Consider the following 20,032-nt stretch of genomic DNA (forward strand, 5'->3'; position numbering starts at 1 on the left):
GCCTCAACTCTCCAGTAGACTTTGCCAGGATAAGCAGAGCCAATGTAGTATGCTGGAGACTGGGAGCATTCCCTCTCTCCAAGGTTCCCTTCAACACCCACACCCTGTGCAGCTGAGCAGAGTGAGAACTGTCCTAATAAATTTCTTCTGGGGGCAAAAATTTCTAAGATGCCCCTAAATCCCTAAATGCATTCTGCTTAGCTGTAGAATGGGAAAACATAATAGTTATGTGAACTTGGCAAAGTATACTAATGGGAAAAATATTTTACCCTCTTCCTTTCCCCATCCCAGAAAGAGACCATCAAAGATGAAGTCTATGATACATCAATTAAATCAATCACTGATCCACTTGAAATTTATCTTTATACAAAAATATGTATGTACAGAGTTTACTTCTTTAAAAAAATAACTGGGCACTTAAGGCTCTTTTATGAGACATACAAGTGGAGTCACAGAAATTATCTTTATGGCTTCTGCTGTCTCTTCTTTCTGGTAACTGCTGTTTCCTCTTGAGATGACAGGAAGTTTTGCAGAGTTCATTATCCCCCTTCTTAGATCACCTGGCCCAACCATAACAATTGTCTGTAAGCATCTTTTTTCCTGCTCTAAATAATGACTTTTTAACTGGTTCCTTAAGAAATTCACATAGTAAGATTTGATCACTATCCTCCCCTCTTCACCCCAAATCCTCCCAGTCTATGTTTCTATAGGTGTCTTTAGAATATGACCTGATCAAAATACAATAGTATTGGTCTTGGGAGTGTATATACAGTGACTACTGCAAAGGTTTGTACACTACTTTTCAAAATTTCAAAGTCTGAGCTGCACTTGAGACAAGATTATGAGTGAAAGTTGAGTCTTAGAAAACAATTTAACATTTCTATGAAATTACAATGAATATATCCACTTGAATATATAAATCCACAATGAATATATAAAAGTATATCCTCGTGTATTTTTTGCACCACTACCATGATTCTGAGCATGGGATTTGTTTTGTTTTATTTTTGATTTGGAGGAAAGGTAAAAGGAATCTTTGGAAAGATGTATGATAGTTTATTTTACTGTATCTTACAGATCCAACTTCTAATGATGAAGCTTCCTACATAACTTCTTTCCTTTTTGGAGCAGAAAGGAAGGAAGAAAATGAAGAGTCAGAGCTGTTCATACATTGGGATAGTATCTTCCCACTCTAGTGAAACTTTTCACCTTTCCTTCCATTTTGTTTCACCAAATCTCTCAGTGACAAACCTCCCCACTGCCCTAGGCAGTGCTTTTGGAGATTGCACTGCCAACTTTTCCCTCTGAATAGATAATCTATAAAAGAAAACACTGAAAAATATTGAGAAGTTCACCCCAACTTAGTGAGTAGCCTCATCCTCTAACATACTGTCAAATGTACCTACTGCATGAGGATCTACAGAAATAGATTTATTAATATAATTAAATAATTATTAATCATTTAAGAATAATTAACAAAAATTGTTAAATGAGCAATACCGTGTATCCCTTTTGAAGGTTTATTTTGTTGTTGCTGTTGTTTATTAGTGGATTGCATAGAAATGTTGCTCATGGTTGCTTTTGAAAGCTTTCCCGCGGCTAACTGGTAAAAATGTGATCCTGGAAAAAGAAGATCATCTGAAAACTGTGCATCTGTGTTCTAAGTTTCTCTTTTCAAATGGCTCGTACCAGGCTGTTTGATGTCCACATGCTATGTGCTAAATGTGACTGCTCAAAGCAATCAGTAACCTGGGCCAGATTCAAGGTGACAACTGTTGCTATGCTTCTGTAAGCACTGCTTCTGCTAGAACATTAGTGCATTAGACAAGGCCCTGAGCTCTGCCTAGTAAAGACAGCTTTCTGGTGCAGCGCCTGTGTCCAAGTCTCCATTTGTTAACACACGTGTATGGGCTTCACTGTATGGCAGATGAGACTGAGGGAAGTATGATTTCTAAAGAATTAATGTATGGGACAAAGAAACCTACCGATAATTGAGTCACGCCCTATCATGAAGAAAGCCATAATACAGGCATCTCACTTTCAGAATTATAATACAAAGTAATTTATTTCTAAGTATCTCACCTTCTTTCTCTCTTTTCCAGACATTGTATACCACTTCTAGACCCAATGCTAATTCCAACCTTCATTTTTCATTCTTAATCAGTAGAATGTTCCTACCTATTTCATAAACACAAATCACTTATCTGTTTATTAGTTTGAAGGACAATATTAAGGACCTAATACTGCAAGAGACAAAAGGTATTCTGATAAATCAGATAACTGTGATTCTACAAGAGATTGCCCACCCACCATCTCTCTCACAATTGCTCATGTTGGTAGCATACACACATAACATTTATTTTAGCAATCGAAATAGGGGTTGTGTACACCATTATTATTTGTTAGCTAAAAATTATAAAGAGAAAACACAGAAAGGAAGAAACACACCAAACTCAAAAGAAAAAGAAACCTATTGAAAGGTTTCTATTCACCTTTCATCAACTGGTTGATGACTTGTTCACTTAAGAGGACTCACTAACAAGCCTAGAAGTTTACCTTGAGTTAAGTGATTAAATAAACATAAAGAGCTAAACTAGACCTAAACTATAAAGAAGCAAAAGTGTGTGTCATCAGTACACTGTATGTAATGATAAGGCTATGAAAAGGATTGAACCAGTTGTTTAAAATTTCTTAACTGTTGCAGAAATGGGCTTTCAGAATATGCGATACAAAAGAGAAAATAAAATGGACTTTAGTTAAAGCCTGGGTCTAGAATGCAAGCCTAATGCTTTAAAGACACTGTCTTTGTTTTACTCTTCTCTCTTTCTGTGATTTATAGCATATATTGAAGATCTCACAAGATGTGTTGAGCAAAGCAGAAGACTTATTATCGTGCTAACTCCGGACTATATTCTCAGACGGGGATGGAGTATTTTCGAACTGGAAAGCAGACTCCATAACATGCTAGTCAGTGGAGAAATCAAAGTGATTTTGATTGAGTGTACAGAATTAAAAGGGAAGGTGAATTGCCCGGAAGTGGAATCACTAAAGCACAACATCAAACTTCTGTCACTGATCAAGTGGAAGGGACCCAAAAGCAGCAAGTTAAATTCTAAGTTTTGGAAGCACTTAGTGTATGAAATGCCCATCAAGAAAAAAGAAATGCTATCCCACTGCCATGTTCTAGACTCTGCAGAACAGGGGCTTTTTGGAGAGCTTCAGCCTATACCTTCCATTGCCATGACAAGTACCTCAGCCACAATGGTGCCATCGCAAGCTGATCTCCCTGAGTTCCACCATTCGGATTCAATGCAAATGAGGCACTGTTGCAGAGGATACAAACATGAGATGCCAGCCAACACCCTGTCAGTACCCTCCTTAGGCAACCACCACACTTACTGTAACTTGCCACTAACACTACTCAATGGACAGCTACCCCTTAATAATTCCTTAAAAGAGACTGAGGAACTTTCAAGGAACAATCCCTTACTACCATTATCATCCAAAGAGCTTAGCTTCACAAGTGATATTTGGTAGCAGAAAAAAAAAAAAAAACCCTCAATTCCTCAGAACAACTAAATGAGAATATGAAATCTCTGCTACACTGAGAATAAATTACTCCTAAAAACATTAAGGTGCTGAAACTGTGAAGAAAAAGGCACAACAACCATGTTTGTACTTAAATATTTTATTTACCTTTATAGAATAGTAAGGGAATAAAAGGTCTTGTTTTTGTAGTGTGGCACCTTGTCACAATGTACAGATTTGATTTTTCCTGGAAAAAAAATTGAATTGTGTCTTTTCCAAGCAGGTTCTATGGCACCATATGATCTGCCCATATTTAGGAGTTTGGAATTTAAACAATATTTTTCATAAAAGAGAAAGAAAGAAAGAAAGAAAGAAAGAAAGAAAGAAAGAAAGAAAGAAAGAAAGAAAGAAGGAATTTGAAAATTTCACTGAATTTGAAAATTCTGAATGAAGGTTTAAGGGAAAAGAGAACTTCTATAAAGTAATTGAAAGCATCTGGGAATTGTACAAGAACAAAGCAGACTGAGGCAGCCAACTGGAAGACTGTACAGGAAGATCAGTTGAGAAAATGAATGAAACATTTGCATCTTCTTCAACATAATGGACAACTCCTGTAGACTAAAGCAACAGCTTGTAACAACAGCTTTTAGTTCTAATAGACAAGCACATCAACTCTAGCCAAACTGGTAGGTAGGGAAACTACATGCATTTCTTAATCAGATGAATAGACAGCTCTAAGCTCTTTAAAAATGATTTTTATTAAACCTCATGACTTTCTATATCATTAAAAAACATTTTGCAACTTTAACAATGTATTTTAAAGTGCACAATTTATTGTTTCCTTAGACATTCACATTTAGATGTGATTTTCCCCCAAACACTCTTACCATCTTCTCTAATATTTATGTGAAAATGTGGGCATTTTCCTACTTGTTTTTTGGCCTCATTGCAAGTTGAACTTAAATATATATTGACTGCAACTGTCTGCAGTTGAAGAGAAGTAACGACACTATTCAGACATGTAGAGCTAAGTGGTCTGAGTTTACTAGTGGTAGAGCAATGACTGCAGACTTTCTCATTCGCAACGTAGTTGTGAAATAGACTATTCTGTACATACAGTGCATATGCTCTGCTATATGTTCAAGGCTCCTGCAGAAGTATCTCTATTCCTGGTGCTTCGAAGAATAAGCTTAATAGACTATGCTTGTCCATCTTCGTACAGAGACTGGGACTGCACTGTATCAGCACATCTTTGTGAATAACCTATCTCCTGATGGCTGTAAGGAATGTATCCCTCCTCTAGGATTCATTGTGGATCATGACTTTTTGTCACTTACAATTAATTTGGTGCCCTCTCCCACCCATATACTCCAGGAGGGGGAGGGGTCAACTGCTTAACTGCTTATCAAAGTTGATTCAGAAATTGTACAAATGGTTCTTACAGAAAATCCTCGTACAATTATGAAGAAGGACAATGTATACAATGTGTAAAAAGTTAAGACTTTGTTTACCTCTTGTGATTGTGATACCCAAAAGTAGTTATCAAATATGAGAAAATATGCTTTGACAATTTGTCTCTAATTGCTTTCCATGGTTGCTTCCCTGTGATCCATCAGTGCTGTGAAATTACCTGTTTCTCTGTTGCTTTTCTACATCTTATCTGTTCAGAAAATCCATTTTTGGAGAAAATCAGTGTGGAAGTTTCACAGTGATACATGTTTATTTCACAGGGAGACATCAGTTGCTCCTTTGAAAAGTTCTGTTCACCATATGTGGATATTTCATAGATGTATTTTTTCCCTCTAAGAATGGAAACTTCGGTAAAAAACTATAGGTATTTCAAAATGAAAATCTATCAATTCTAAAGTGTTTTCCAAGTGTTATAAAGTTGTATTTACTCTGGGTGTTCTTTAATGCTATGTGCAATGACTAAATTAATTATCTGCATGACCTGAGTGGTACATGTTTTAAGTGGACAATTGTACTTTTTACTATTTTATTTTTTACAGAAATCTAGATGAATTCAAATAGAATGTTCAGTCATATTTTTAAACTAATAGTTCTGTATTGAGCATGCCAGTTCTGAAAATATAACATGGGCCTCTCTACTTCCTTTATTTACAATGATTAAACGTGGGTAGCAATTTGAGTTGGCTGGCCACAATGTGTCCCTTCACTGCTTGTAGGTACTCAGAAACCCAGCATTCACACTTGTGCTGGGGAACTTGACAAGAAACCTTTTCTACCATTTTCAGGAACTAATGTGTACACTATCTATAAAAATTTATTTCTAGATGGCAATTCAAAATTTAATTTTCATCTGAGTATTTTAAAGAGATATGGCCCATAAAGGTATAATACACATTTCATCTAGAATACAATGTATGCTTCCAGTTGTTTTTACACTGTGACTTTTCCCTTTCAACTTTTCACTGTATTTTGGAAATCCAGGAAAGCATGGTTGCAATTCGTCCTTACACACTCAGAACAAATTTATTCTTATTAAGTTATTGCATGTGAACACATGTTTACCTATTGAATTTTAAAGGTGAAACGTTCTGAAAACCAAAAGGAAACATAGCAAACAAATGATAGATATGTAGAGATCAAAACATTCTATTGTGAATAAACATGGCTCAAGGATATGATAGGGACACCATGTTCATCCATTTCATTTAGCAAACTATGACTTCTGGTTGAGTTGATAAACATGGTCCCTGATCTAACCAGAGAGATAGCAATGTAGCTGTGTGTTTTCTGAAAATATAATATCACTCACCACTACTTCTAAACCTCAATTGAGTTAGAATCTGTCCTATTTTCAAGAATTTATTCAAAACTGTGACAGAGAGACATCATCAAACTTCTAGTAAGACTTGAATCCAGAGTAATGTGATGTAAAAGGCAGATGTTCTGCTTGTGGAAAAAAAGGTTAATATTGTGCAACTTAACACTGCTAGAAGAATGTGGGGAAAGTGAAAGCAGTCCAGTTGTGAAGAGTTCAGAAGGAGCTGAGATGGGAATGAATAGTAACCAAACGATTGCAATGTCATGGTTAGAAAGTTGTTAGAAAAAAAGAGAAGAAAATTCTGGAGCTGAAGAGATGGCTCAGTGGTTAAGAGCACAGAATGCTCTTCTAGAATACCTGGGTTCAATTCCCAGCACCCACGTGGCAGCTCACAATTACCTGTAACTCCAGGGTCTAACACCCTCACACAGACATACATGCAGGCAAAATATCAATTCACATAAAATACCAATTAAATTATTTTCTTTTAAAAAAAGAAAATTCTAACAAAAGTAAGACAGCATGTCTCTGACAATTGTGGTATTTAATAAGGCTTACAAGTATGTAGAATCGCTGGTCTAAATCCTTTGTTTTCTTTTGACATTTATTTTTAAATAAACTAATACACAGCTTGAGGAAATGGCTTCAGTTTGGAGGTTAGGAAGCTTTTTGTTCTGTAAGTATAAGACCTGAGTTCAAATCCTCAGTTCCTGTGTAAACGAATATGCATTCATACCCATCATTGGACTGTAGAGAAATAAAGACACTGGGAGCTAGCTAGTCACAAAGTCTAGCTGAGAGGTGAGTTTTTGCTTCTATAAGAGCCTGTCTCAAGGCAGGAAGTTGGAGAAGTTGGAGAAGACACCAAACATCCTGTTCTAGCATGTACACTTGCAAACATTTAAACTACCACGTAGAGAGAAAGAGGGAGGGAGGGAGGAAGGGAGAGAGAGAGAGAGAGAGAGAGAGAGAGAGAGAGAGACAGAGAGAGACAGAGAGAGACAGAGACAGAGAGACAGAGAGACAGAGACAGAGAGACTAGTTCACTTTTATACAGTGTGTTTTCCAAATAAAATAACGATCGAAGGAAATACCCTGAAAAATCCACATATAAATCTTCATATTCCTTGTATTCATTTCTGAAGGTAAGGTAATGAACTGATAAAAGTTCAAAGTTAAGATGGAAAATTATTGGATGGTGATCCGCTAAAAATGAGCACTCCGAATCAATGTTACTTTTTCTTAGGGAGTGAAGTTAATTTTGAAAATAGTCTGGCTCTGGTTCCTCTATTACTCGTGCATTTTTGTTGTGAGATGCCTGATGCTAGGTCACAGTTTCTAGTATTAAGGCAATCTGATAAATGTATAAAACAGTTTGATAAGCCTAGTTATTCACTCTTAGCGCTGTCATATTGAAGATGCCTTTTCAAAGAACTGAGATCAGCCACAAGCAATTTCAGAAGAATATTTATTATACCACTAATTGCTGGGTAAACAGAACTTGTAAAATTATGTACAACCACCTACATTTGTTTTTCTGTATGCTCACTGCTATTTTCCTAACTATATTTTCTCCTGTTGGTGCTATGGTCAATAGTGAAATTAATTGAGTACCTGCTGTATGCTAGCCAGTGCATCAAATGTAATAGGACGTTGTTAAAAATCATAATCCTTGTTCTCAGACGTTTTTATACATCATATTCATGAAGAATCCAGTGTATGTAACACACCATTCAGTATGCGAAATTAGTATTTGCAATAATAAGTGAAGTGGATTCTGTACTACTGACTTGGGCAAGAGGTAAGTCTTGGCATGGAGAAAACATCGAAGAAAATGTGAATTTTCCACATATAGAGCATAGCATGCGTGAATACTGAAGAATGAGCAAGTTCTGTTCAAGTCATAGCAGGAACAGAAATCTGAACAGGACTGAGAGGAATGCTAAAGCATCCATCTGAGAGCCTGAGAGCCAACAGATTTAGGAAGAGTCAGGAAGGGGAAGGGAATGGAGGCTGGGAAGCCATTTACGAGACTATTCTCACAGTCCAGTTGAAATGAGAGCTAGAGATAAGTGGTGACCTTAAACCTCAGCAAAGGGCAGACTGAGAAGAAGAACTAGGCAGGATATAGTGATGTAAAAAGTACAAGTGGGAAAACAAACCTAAACAGTTGAATGATCACAAACAGTAGTCGGATCAAAGGAATTTGGGGAGTTTTTAACCCATGCTTTAAACATTCCAACACCGCCAGGGTCAGGAGCAAGCACAGCGCTAGGCACGATTGCTACTGAAATATCCTAGGAGGCATTTGGAAGAGAGAAGTTCTCTGAAATGGCAAATTGCTTCTTAAATCTGGCTGAGAAGCAAGTACATTCACTTCACTTGAAATTCCATATTCACAAGGAAGAAAAGGATTGAATTTTGTTCTCAAGTACCACTGGCTGCTTCTATTTAAATTCCACAGCTTGTATTAAAATAAAGAATTAGGACCTTGAAATTAAAGCAGTGAAATAATTAAGTCATGACCAGCAAGATGGCTCAGTGTGTAAAACTACTTACTGCCAAGTCTGACTACCTGAGTTAGAGCCCCCCCCAAAACCACATGCTAGAAGTAGAAGAGCAGTTCCCCCAGGCCCCCCATTCTTCTACACTTGCAACTACACAGAAGTGGAAAGAGAGCAAATAAGTGAGAGAGAGGCAGACACAGAGACACAGAGACAAGGAGAGATGCAGAGAGAATAGAAATGTTAGATGTAAGCAAAGAACAAAAAGAAATGAGTTTCCCGAAGATCAGTAGTCTCATCTCATTCCTGGCTAGAGTCCCAGTACCCAAAATAGGGCACACAACATTGTTGTTTAAATAGGAAAGGAAACCTGGGAGCTTCTGTAAAGACCATTACAAAATAAGAGACATTATCTTTCGGACAGTAACTTTACAAGTTAACAGAAGAGAGGAAATGCATGAGATTATCTCTCTACATCCTGTTTGGAACTAGGGTTTTACGATTTTAACTATATTTGTGGTGGGAGATCAAAGATTCTTAAAGATTCTGCCAGTTACACAAATCGTTATTCCTCAAAAGATTCAGACATTTTGGTTCTATGAGGCCACCCAATATAGCTTATTGCTCCTAACCACAACATCCCTTTCCCTAAACACATACTTTATATGCCCACTCATTGCCAACAAAAACTTCTTTTTTTCCAAAGGTTACTTTTATACCTATAATTATTATTCTAGGTGGAAGAATAAGGATTAGATTAGCCTCATTTACTGGGCTCGGGATGAGACCCACCACCAGCAGATCTACCAATGAATTCAGTATGTAGAAATACCTCAGTTTCTATTCTCTTCCAAAGAATTTTCCAAGCAGTAAATAAGCCAAGAATTTTTCACCATCTTGATAGAGGGGTTGTGTGAAAACACCTAGAAACCAGAGCAGTTTCATCTATTTTCAGCTAGGGAAAATTCCTTAGCATTTCTATCCCATTTCGTAATTTGAAAAATAAACACATATAGAAGGGCATTGGAAAAATTGTAGGCAAAGTGCTTAGAACAGTACTTCGTACAGCATAAGAATTATATTGCCATTACCACTATAATTATTAGTCTACACAAAAATGGCACAAACATCTACTATTACTACTACTACTACTACTACTACTACTACTACTACTCACACACACACACACACACACACACACACACACACACACACCAAAATCAACAACAAAACATGCATTTTATTGTACTTCTTAATTGTAAAGGCTAGTCTATTTGGTTTTGTGCGTGACTGCCTGGATGACAAAGGACACTCATTTTCCAGACAGCTGGCTAAGCAAAAGGTACATTCCGTGGTCATGGAACAGATCAGAGCTAGCTGGCCCATAGAAAGAACAAGCCTACAGTAACCTTGACCTCATTAGTAATGTGTTCTGAGCTAGACAAAAAACAGGACTCCCAGAACATGGATTATTCAGATTTGCTGTCCATGTTAATCAAAGTCCCCAGATGATTGCTTGATATTCTGCTTTACTTTAACTAGGTTTACATAAGCCCAAAACATCTGGATGAGAAGTGAAAAAATGCAGATGTTTAAGCCCCATGATGGGAAACATCCAGATGTCTCAAATTTGGATGTGTCATTTTGTTCTTTGTTTTAAAAGAAAAAGAAGCCAAAAGAAAACAAAATAAAAATCTACCACAGTTTGTATTTCCCTTAACCTGGGTAAAACTCAAGCTGTTTTTTTTTTTTATTATAGAATTCTAAAATGCCCAAAAATTGATTAAGATTCTTTTTGATAATGATCCAGATGAGATAGAATATGCTTTATTAAAAAAATTATCTGATCCACATCTAGCCTCTATGAAAGACAATGGTTGTTTTACCATGAGAAAATATACCTGAATAGTAGATTGTATTGAACTGTCCTGGAAAGTATAGCTTAGGCGTTACCAACAGGAAAGGCAAATTTTCTAAAGAAATCTTTCAAAATGGTGCTTATTTTGTAAAAGGGTCTGTCCTCAACTAAATATATATGCCAAAAGAAACATTTACTCTGCTTACATACTTACCATTTAAGAATTTTTTTTTACCTTGAATAAAACACAGAGAAGTAAGTCTAAGCATGAGCAGTAAAGGTTGCCATCTTTGGAATGTGAGTTGAAGATAATCGAAACTCATGATGAAATATCCAAAATGCCTTTCATCAGTATCCTAAAATAATTTTCCCTAAGTTAAATTATGACAACTATTTCAGTCTACCCTGTAGGATTCTACTGACCTTCTGTATCAAGAAAACAAAACACATTGATTAAGGGCCACACTAAGGATTCACAGTTATAGAAAAGAACAAGAATTTCAAGGCCATCTATTTCAACCTTTCTATTTCATTCATGGGAAAAATAGGCTCAGAGATGAAGTGACTTGCTCAAGTGACAAATGAATTCTGGAATACAGAACCATACTCTTATGGATGAACTGATGGTAAGTTTTGGCAAAGTAGAAGGAAATAATGAAAAAATAGTAACTGATTAGGAATAACACATGAAGATATTGATCACATAGGGCACAGCAAGGAATGCACCATGTATAGGAATTAGAGTTATTTGGACAAAATAAAGAAGAGTTATGACAGTCCCAAGGTAAATGAGCATCACTGTGCTTTGAATTTTATGGTAATATTCTAATATAGTTAATATAATTCAACTTGAATGAGTCTTTGGTGATTGCCCCATCTTCCCCAACTGGTTAAAAAAAATCAATATATACAATATAGTTTGGGTTCTCAAAGAGCTTATTTGTCATGCGGTGATGACAAAAAGTTTTAAAAGTTGGTAGAAATGCTCACATAAGGCACTGAGGAACTAAATTCAAGTTTTGAGCGTTGGTGTGATCCTAAGCTAGTGCTTGATTGCCCAGCTACCTTCAGATCCAGGTGAATCCTTCCAGGTCTCTAGCACTATCTTTGACAATGTGCATAAAAAGTGTACAAATCAATGACTCTTGAGAACTTCAAACGGCAAGGCTAAGACCTAAATAAGAAGATATTTTATGGTTTAAAAAACTGAAGCATTTTTTTCTCCTGAGAGTTGGCAGCACTCCTCATTGTATACACACATAATAAAGAAAAGCCTAAGGTAGAGTGTACAATTTTAAAAAGAATTAATATAAAAATCAATATGATTATTCCTTGATTTTGGTTTCTACATAGTATTCATTATTTCCTAACACAATGAAAATTTATTAGAAATAAGAATGTGTACATAAAAAGAAATGTAAAATATCTCTATAGAATGCAGAGCAGAAGCATTGTACCAATCCCAACCATTTATCATTTCAATTTAAAAACATTAATGCTGCCAGTGGAAACTGAAAACAAGTTGTCAGCAGTTTTCTTCGAGCATGATAGAACCACAAAGCCATAGACCAGGCAGTAAAAAATTTGTTTAAAAAAATTCAATGCTTTAAGACAAGCCAGATTATTATGAAAGATATACTGTAAACTACTCATCTCATTTATTTTGCACAAATGCCAGTTCACATGAAATGAGTTTTATTTGTTGGAGAAATCTTTTTTTTCCTGTCCTTTAATGTGTGTAAACCAAGTTCTGAGATACATTGTGGAGGACGAGGGTCACTGATCTTCCTCTTTGCTTTTCTATTCTAGCCACAACCCAATGTTGATTAAAAATGATGAAGTCAAAGCCTTACATGCTTCCTTCATTCATGAACGTTATTGAAACCCTTTTTCTCTATTTCCCCAACATCAGTCTCCTTAAATCTCTTAAAGCATGGGATGTTTTAAAGCTGGAAGGAACCTGGAAGGCCATCTAATACTCTTCTTTTAATGATGGAGAAAATGTTGTCACATGTCCAATATTAAAGAACTAATTAGTGACAGAGCCAAAACTAGACTCAAGAGCTCCTGATTGACCATAATCATTTCTTGATCCTAATCAACCCTCAACAATTCAAAGACCAGATTCTGAAAGCATTCACCCAGGAGTCAGGAGTGGAGTTTGGGGGCAGATCATTTGCTGAGGATGGTCAGGGCCCTGGGTTCCATCATTAGCACATCAATAAAATAAAAGTAAATGTGTATCCTTCTTTCTTTTTATGTGAAGGACAATGTCTTGTCACTGAAGGAAAAAAGTCAAATCTTTGCCAATGTCTTTATAACACATAGATTCACTTGAGATAGCCTCAGTGTTACACCAGAGACACTAACTACACAAAGAGCCTTGAATCAAATGAGAAAGTTTCCCATTGTACATTGTAAACTCCAACCCCACCTGTAGGAGAGAAAATAAACTGAGATTATGGGATCTTAACTTGTTTTTAAACATACACTTCCTACCCAAAATAAGTTGGACATATTCCTTCTCTTTTTGCAGGGGATATTAGGGATTAAACCTATGGTCCTATGACCATATATATGCAAGGTAAACATTCTACTAAATACACACACACGTACACACAGACAGACACAGAGACACACACACACAGATACACAGACACACACACATAGACACACACACAGACACAGAGACACACAGAGACACACACACACACACACACACATTCACATACACAGACACAGACAGACACAGAGACACACAGACACACACACACACAGACACACACACACATATATTTTTGAGGTAAATTATCACTAAAATTTCTAGATTGACTTTCAACCATTAGTGGTAGAAGATATTTTCCATGTAGTATCAGTTATGGAAATTACAGTATCATGATAAGGATATGTATTTGCATCTGAAAAAAAACTATCAGTACACATCTAAAACCAGAATTTCTATATATAAATTCTACAGTGGAATTTACTGGCTATTTCAATACCAGCAAAGTACTTAAACTGCTGTAGTTTCTTCCGTGGTAAAATAGAGAGGAACATGGTTATAATAACAAGGATTCAAGAAAAAAATGAGCATATGAAGCACTTAGAAAAGGGGTTTATACACAATAGAGGTTGTAAATTTGTTATCTGATATTCTATTGGGGGAGAAGTTAGCTCAGCCAATTAATCTGTAACACTGAACATGGCAGGAACGGTTTTAACAGATTTTAACCATGAAATGTATGCAAGGAAGAATTCCTCTAATTACCAGTCATGTCTATTCACTAAATTTAGTCAAGCATATCCATTCCTTGAAAACATTAGTGTACTCTTTATTTCAACTACTACTTTTATATCAGCTAGTGTTCTTCAAATTAGAATGTGATTCAAAGTTTACACTAAGAAAAAGATCCCACAAGAATTCTGAATTAGTGAATGGTGACTTTTCTTAAGTCCTCTCCCATCTCCCCAGTACAAGCAATCCTGGTTATTTTAAAGAAATAAGTAGTCCTATTTTCAACCTGCCAAACTCCCTAAATTTCCACGCACAAATATCCCAACAGGTTTGAAAGGCCAGAAATATAAAGAGAAAGTTCAGTAGGTCAATAAGCCACTGCATAGTTGTGGCTTTTAGGCAATCACAAGTTGAGATGAGTCAACAGTATGATGTAGATGCTTAGAAAGCAAACTCAGGGCTAGAAGACACTAACACAAGTAAAATGCCCAGTCTAAGAAAAGCACTCAGCAGCAGACAGATGAAACCTGGAGGGCTGCCCTCATATCTGAGTGCCCACATTCTTATAAGAACCACTTCAGTATAGAAAGATGTCAGAATCGATGGTGCAGACGGATGATGAAGTTTCTGAAAGTCTGCCATGGAAGGGAGGAACTGGAAATTTTTGCTTTTCCTTAAAAAGAAGACATTTAGCCAGAATATGACATGGAAACAAAATTAGATTTATTCTCTGTAGTCCCTGTGGGAGAATCAGGGTAATAAGTAGAACACATGAAGAGGCAAATTTAGGCTCAGGATCAGAGAGTCCTGTCTAAGGATATAGACTACCCATAATCAGAATTTGCTGCTTGAAAAAGTGGTAAATTTTGTCACAGCAAACCCTCGGAGATGGGAAGAATGCAGAAACTATTTCTAGTTTGTGACTTTTAAAAATTGATATCAAGGAATATTTCTAATCAGACCCATGATTCTAGCCCAGTTATTATATGTTCATATTGTTAAACAAGTTGCTTTGACTTCCAACAAACCCTCACCATTACTATCACATTAATCTTTTTACTTAATTTCCTTTGTCTCTATTCTACCCTCTCCACTCTACTCCATTTCTTCTCCCCCATTGCACTTGCTACCAGTCATAAACACAAACACTTACTATTTAAGACCTATGTTGAGTTCATTATATTCCAGGATCCCCTACTAGACAGATATGGCCATGTTTGTTTTAAATAAACATTTTTTTGCTGCTACATGAATGCTTCATGTTGACAACTCTTATGTCTCCCTCTTCTGCAAATGTGTTTAGATTCTCCTAACCAGAATAAACTCATTGTTTACCCTATGCATGTGTATATAATATGCTTCTTCCTGAAATATTCCTGGTTAACTACAAAGTTATGTGAAACTCACTCTTCAAGGTCATGGTCTGGTCAACTTTACCTGGCCTTTTCCTTCATTTTGACCATGCCATGTCTCTTATTCACTTCCATTTTTAAAATAGACGTATTATGTCTCTAACTTTTAAGTTTATGTAATTCACGTTTGCTTTTCAAGCAATGATACTGTTCCCAAAACCAAATAATGTGGATATGCCCATGTCTGGTATAATTTTATGATTGTTTTTTTTCATTTTTTAGTAGATGGTATTGCATACTCATAGATATTAAAAACTGTTCTAGGTTGAAAACTTTCTTTGCATTTCAGAAAGCATACTACTTTGTTAGTACACAGTCCATGGCCAGTAAATGCTTAACTGTTTGTCTCTACTTTTAAAGTTGTATTGAGTGCCTGTCTGGAAATATTGTCTAGGTCATAGGGACACAGAAGTAAACAAAACAAACTTGGATATATGCCTCCATAAAAATTTACATTCTTAAATATGGCCAATAAACTATTTGAAATAAAGGACTTATTGAAGGAAGATTGAACATGAATTGCCCTTCTACATACCATACATGCATGCCATCAAATTAGCTTGGACTAAACAACATCCCCTTTACCATGTGAAGCAATTTTAGCAACTGTATTCTGTACAGTAAAACTGTACATTTTAGTGTACCCATCAAAAGTGCCATATGCCATTCTGGAGTGAATAAAATTATGTTTTGACAGCTTTGGAATTTCTTCCATCTAGCTAGAGTCTTATACAATCTAAGTAGAACCAAAGTGGGTTAGCTACCAGTAAGCTCAGAGTGGTTGAATTTAGCACACCTAAGGTACATCTGACCACTTACCGTTTTCCTTTATATTTTTAAGTAAATCAAACTACTTAATTCCATGGGAATAGATACATTTAAGTCACAAAAGGACTGAAATCACAAATAAAGCAAAGGAAGAAATAAGAAGATACTGAGTGTAATATACTGAGCATTTTTCTAGACATGCAGAAAAAACAACATCTAAGTCATGGCTCATGATTTCACTAAGACTGGACAAAAAATAAAATATAGGGAAACAGAAAGTCTGTCAGGTCTAAATGAATGGTGACCATAGATACAAGAATGCCAAGTATGAAATATAAGCACTTCTTCATATGGAACTAAGTCCCCACTAAGCCAAAGCTGGCATATGTATAGGGAGCAGTGTTTGGAAAGTGAATGGCTTAAGGGCAGAAATGAGAACTCCAACCTGACAAAACCTGAACGCAGCTCAGTTCTGATGTTGTGCCTCAGCACATGAAGCTGTTTCTCAGAGAGCCGCCTGAGTTGTTGAAGGAGCTCTTTTTCTCCCTGCTCCTCACTTCCCCCACAGACCAATGCAGACTATGGAATGTAAGTCCACAAACCACCACATCTCCACTCTTTACCTTGTGACGAGGCCAAAAATGTTTAGCTATGTCAGTGGGTCCAATAGCCAAACCTCATATTTTTATGCATAAATAATTGGGAGTATGTGTAACACTCTGTCCTCGGGGTTTTCAGGGACTAGGAGGGTGTAAATCATCTCAGAGTGCTGAATAAATGCAGATTGATAAAGGAATGTCCACAGGTTTACACATATAAATTCACAGATATTAATATGCTGGAACATTTTCTTCATCAACCTCCAAATAACAGCTGGACCTCAAATATTTGAAAAAGATTTATAAGTCCAGCAACAGTTCCTTTGCTGTTTTCTCCTTTAGGAGCTACAACTAGTGATTTTTATGTGACTTTCAACAGCTCGTCCAGGGCTCTGTAAGCTCCAGAAGTTTGAATAAGGAGACTCAATTTGAAGGTGTGATGGTTAATTCAATTGCAAAACAATCTAGGAAAAAATAGAGTGTCACTGCAGGAAGATCTCCTTAAAAAAGAGAAATGTCAGGAGTAGAAAGTTTGCTCCTGATCAGAGGGGCTCGTGTTAGTATTCTTCAAATGATCCCTCTAAAGCAGCTATGCGATGATTTGGAACCCATTCTAAGACCACTTTTGGAAATCTGGGTAAAATCATGAATAAGTTTTTCAAGGGAAAATGTGCATATTTCCTAGAAAAATACTGGATATGTTGTTGGCAAGGTAACAATCCAAAGGGCTAATCTATATCTGGAAATCCTTCTATGGGTAGCATTAAGGCTTAGTTGTCCCTCAAATGAAAAGTACCTCCTTTAGATATTGAGAACAGAACATAGAGAAAGGAATAGGAAGTGGGAAAATAGATGTATTTTAACTGTGTCAAATGAAGCAAATTATATATATATATATATATATACTCTATGATTATCCGTTTGATGGCTCTAATTCACAACAGCTAAACAAAAACAAAATGTTGCATGGATAATAAGAGCAATTGTTATAATGCAATGAACTTTTTACTCTGCAAAATAAAAGCACACTATGCTTAAGGCTAGTCTTTCAGAATGTAGAAACTGTGACCCTTGGCTGCTATCATTTTTTCTATATTTCTTGCCAAACAAATGTTATGAAAGAATATCTCCAGGCATTTGCTCTACCCTGAGGGTTAAAACATGTACAGAATGGAAACTGGCAGAGTGCTGAAGTTGGCGGACTCATCTGCTTCACTAAAGCTTCTAGAGACTTCCAAGGGCTCTAGGGATGAGGGAGTTGTCTTTTTTGGAGAAAATCAGGTCACAAAAAAATGTCCAAATCTTCAGAACAATTGATCCATGGCAGCAGATATAAGTAGGGAACAAATTTGTTCAGTGTAGATCCCATGATCTCAGAATGCTGCATTTTACATTAAGAACATCTACAGGAAGTACTTTTGCCAGGACAAATAATCATGAACCTTTCTCAAATGGAGAAGCTGTGAACAAAAAGCAGAGACATTATTTTTGGGGAAGAGATAAATGATTGAGGCTTTGAGACAGGATTCTTTGTGGCTAACATTTTAAAAAAGAATTCTATGGCAGCTGAAATCACTCTTGGATATTTTCAGGTTTCCAATGATATTTCCATTCTTCTGCCTTGGTGAAAACCAAGATAATACTCCCCCTTGTATAATTGTTTCAACAAAAATCTGTTCTAAGATCCTCTTATAGACTTTGAACTTTTCTGGCTACTAGGAGCACAGTCAAGAGCAAACTGCATATGGATTTGATTCCTAAGGAGAAAATAAGCAAGTAAGCATGTACTTCTATATAAGTCTTTTAGGTTCATTAAGATATGAAAGTGAGCATACGTAAAGATAGATGTCTGTAATCCAAGCACATGGGAGCCTGAAGCAGGGTAGCAAATCTAAAGGCAGCTTGTACAGCATAGCAAAAGGTTGTCTCAAAAAATCATTGGAGCTGAAAGTTAGTAGAGTGTTTACATTACGTGCACAAAATCCCAGGTCCTGTACTCGTGGCAAAAACAAACAAACAAACAAACAAAAAGGAACAGGCAAACATACAAGTCTGTTATCCTAGCACTCTGGAGTCAGAGGCAGGAAGATTGGAAGTTCTATGCAGCCTTTGACTACATAGCATGCTAAAATTCATCCAGGGGTACATGGGTCTCTGCTTCAAAAAAAGAGAAGAAAGAAAGAAAGAAAGAAAGAAAGAAAGAAAGAAAGAAAGAAAGAAAGAAAGAAAGAAGGAAGGAAGGAAGGAAGGAAGGAAGGAAGGAAGGAAGGAAGGAAGAAAGAAAGAAAGAAAGAAAGAAAGAAAGAAAGGAAGAAAGAAAGAAAGAAAGAAAGGAGGAGAAAGATAGAAGAGAGAAAACAGGAAAGAAAAATAAAGGATATATATATTCAAGATATCAAGCATAAAAAGAAGAAAAGTGAAGTCTGCTTGAGGATGTGACATGTTGATTCATAAAAGACTAGTTCCATGTAAAATACAGAGAAGGATAAAAAGGGAATTCCAAACAGACAAAGATACCAAAGAATCAAGGAATAACAAACATATCTGACAAGCTCAATACAGGATATTATTACTAGGTATAAAATATGACAAGTTAGGAAAAATCATATATTTCAGTTAGACATATTGAATTTTATTGGTCACCATTTTGACATCCATGTGAGTTTAAACAGAAATTTGGTTAACAATGACATAAGTAAGCCATTCATTTGATGCTTTGAGTGTCCAAGAATAAATGCCCCTAACTCAAGAAAGTCCCTTGCTAAACCAGTTAAAGAGTTTATTTAACATTTTAAGGTAACATCTGCATGACATGAAATTAAACATTGCACATTATACCTCCCACTGGTATTCACTGGATTTGCAGTGTCATTATTTCGGCAGGTATCTTGTTCTAAAGCATTTTCATCACGTCAAATTAAAAAGCCACAATAACATTCTGACTAAGCACTCAGGCCTTTATCCAGACCCTTGCCCAGTCATTGTCAAATTCCAATATGCCTTTAGACTTTACTAACGTAGATATTCTGGATGACTCACTTAAACTAAACGGTAAGTGATTTTTTTTTCTATCCACTTTATTTCATTTTGCCTCGCATCACTGAAGTTCACAAATGTAGGATGTAATAGTAACTCAGGTCGACCTGTAGGAAAGGAGCTGATGGACCATATGAAAATTATATTTCACTTTGGAGATACAATCTAACTGGTTTTTTTTCATTGCAATTGTACTAATATTTAATCCTAACAGCAATGAATAAAGGCTCCAAATTTTTCTAACTCACCAATAATATCGACAGATTTTTAAAACCCATACTATCTTAATGTATTAAGTAAAATA

General features: G+C 36.2%; 1 protein-coding gene across 4 annotated transcripts in view; it reads left to right on the forward strand.

Annotated features, from left to right (window-relative positions):
- The window catches only part of Il1rapl2 (interleukin 1 receptor accessory protein-like 2), a 1,532,967-nt gene extending 1,513,943 nt beyond the window's left edge, over nt 1–19,024 (forward strand). For 2 of the 4 annotated variants that reach the window (XM_063279885.1, XM_063279884.1), the window contains exon 11: nt 2,840–19,024. In XM_063279885.1, the coding sequence (XP_063135955.1) occupies nt 2,840–3,537 (698 nt within the window). In that variant the 3' untranslated portion in view covers nt 3,538–19,024. 4 annotated transcript variants of the gene reach the window in all.
- The last annotated feature ends 1,008 nt before the right edge of the window (nt 19,025–20,032 follow it).

This window comes from Rattus norvegicus, chromosome X, assembly GCF_036323735.1.
Source record: "Rattus norvegicus strain BN/NHsdMcwi chromosome X, GRCr8, whole genome shotgun sequence".
NCBI lineage: Eukaryota > Metazoa > Chordata > Mammalia > Rodentia > Muridae > Rattus > Rattus norvegicus.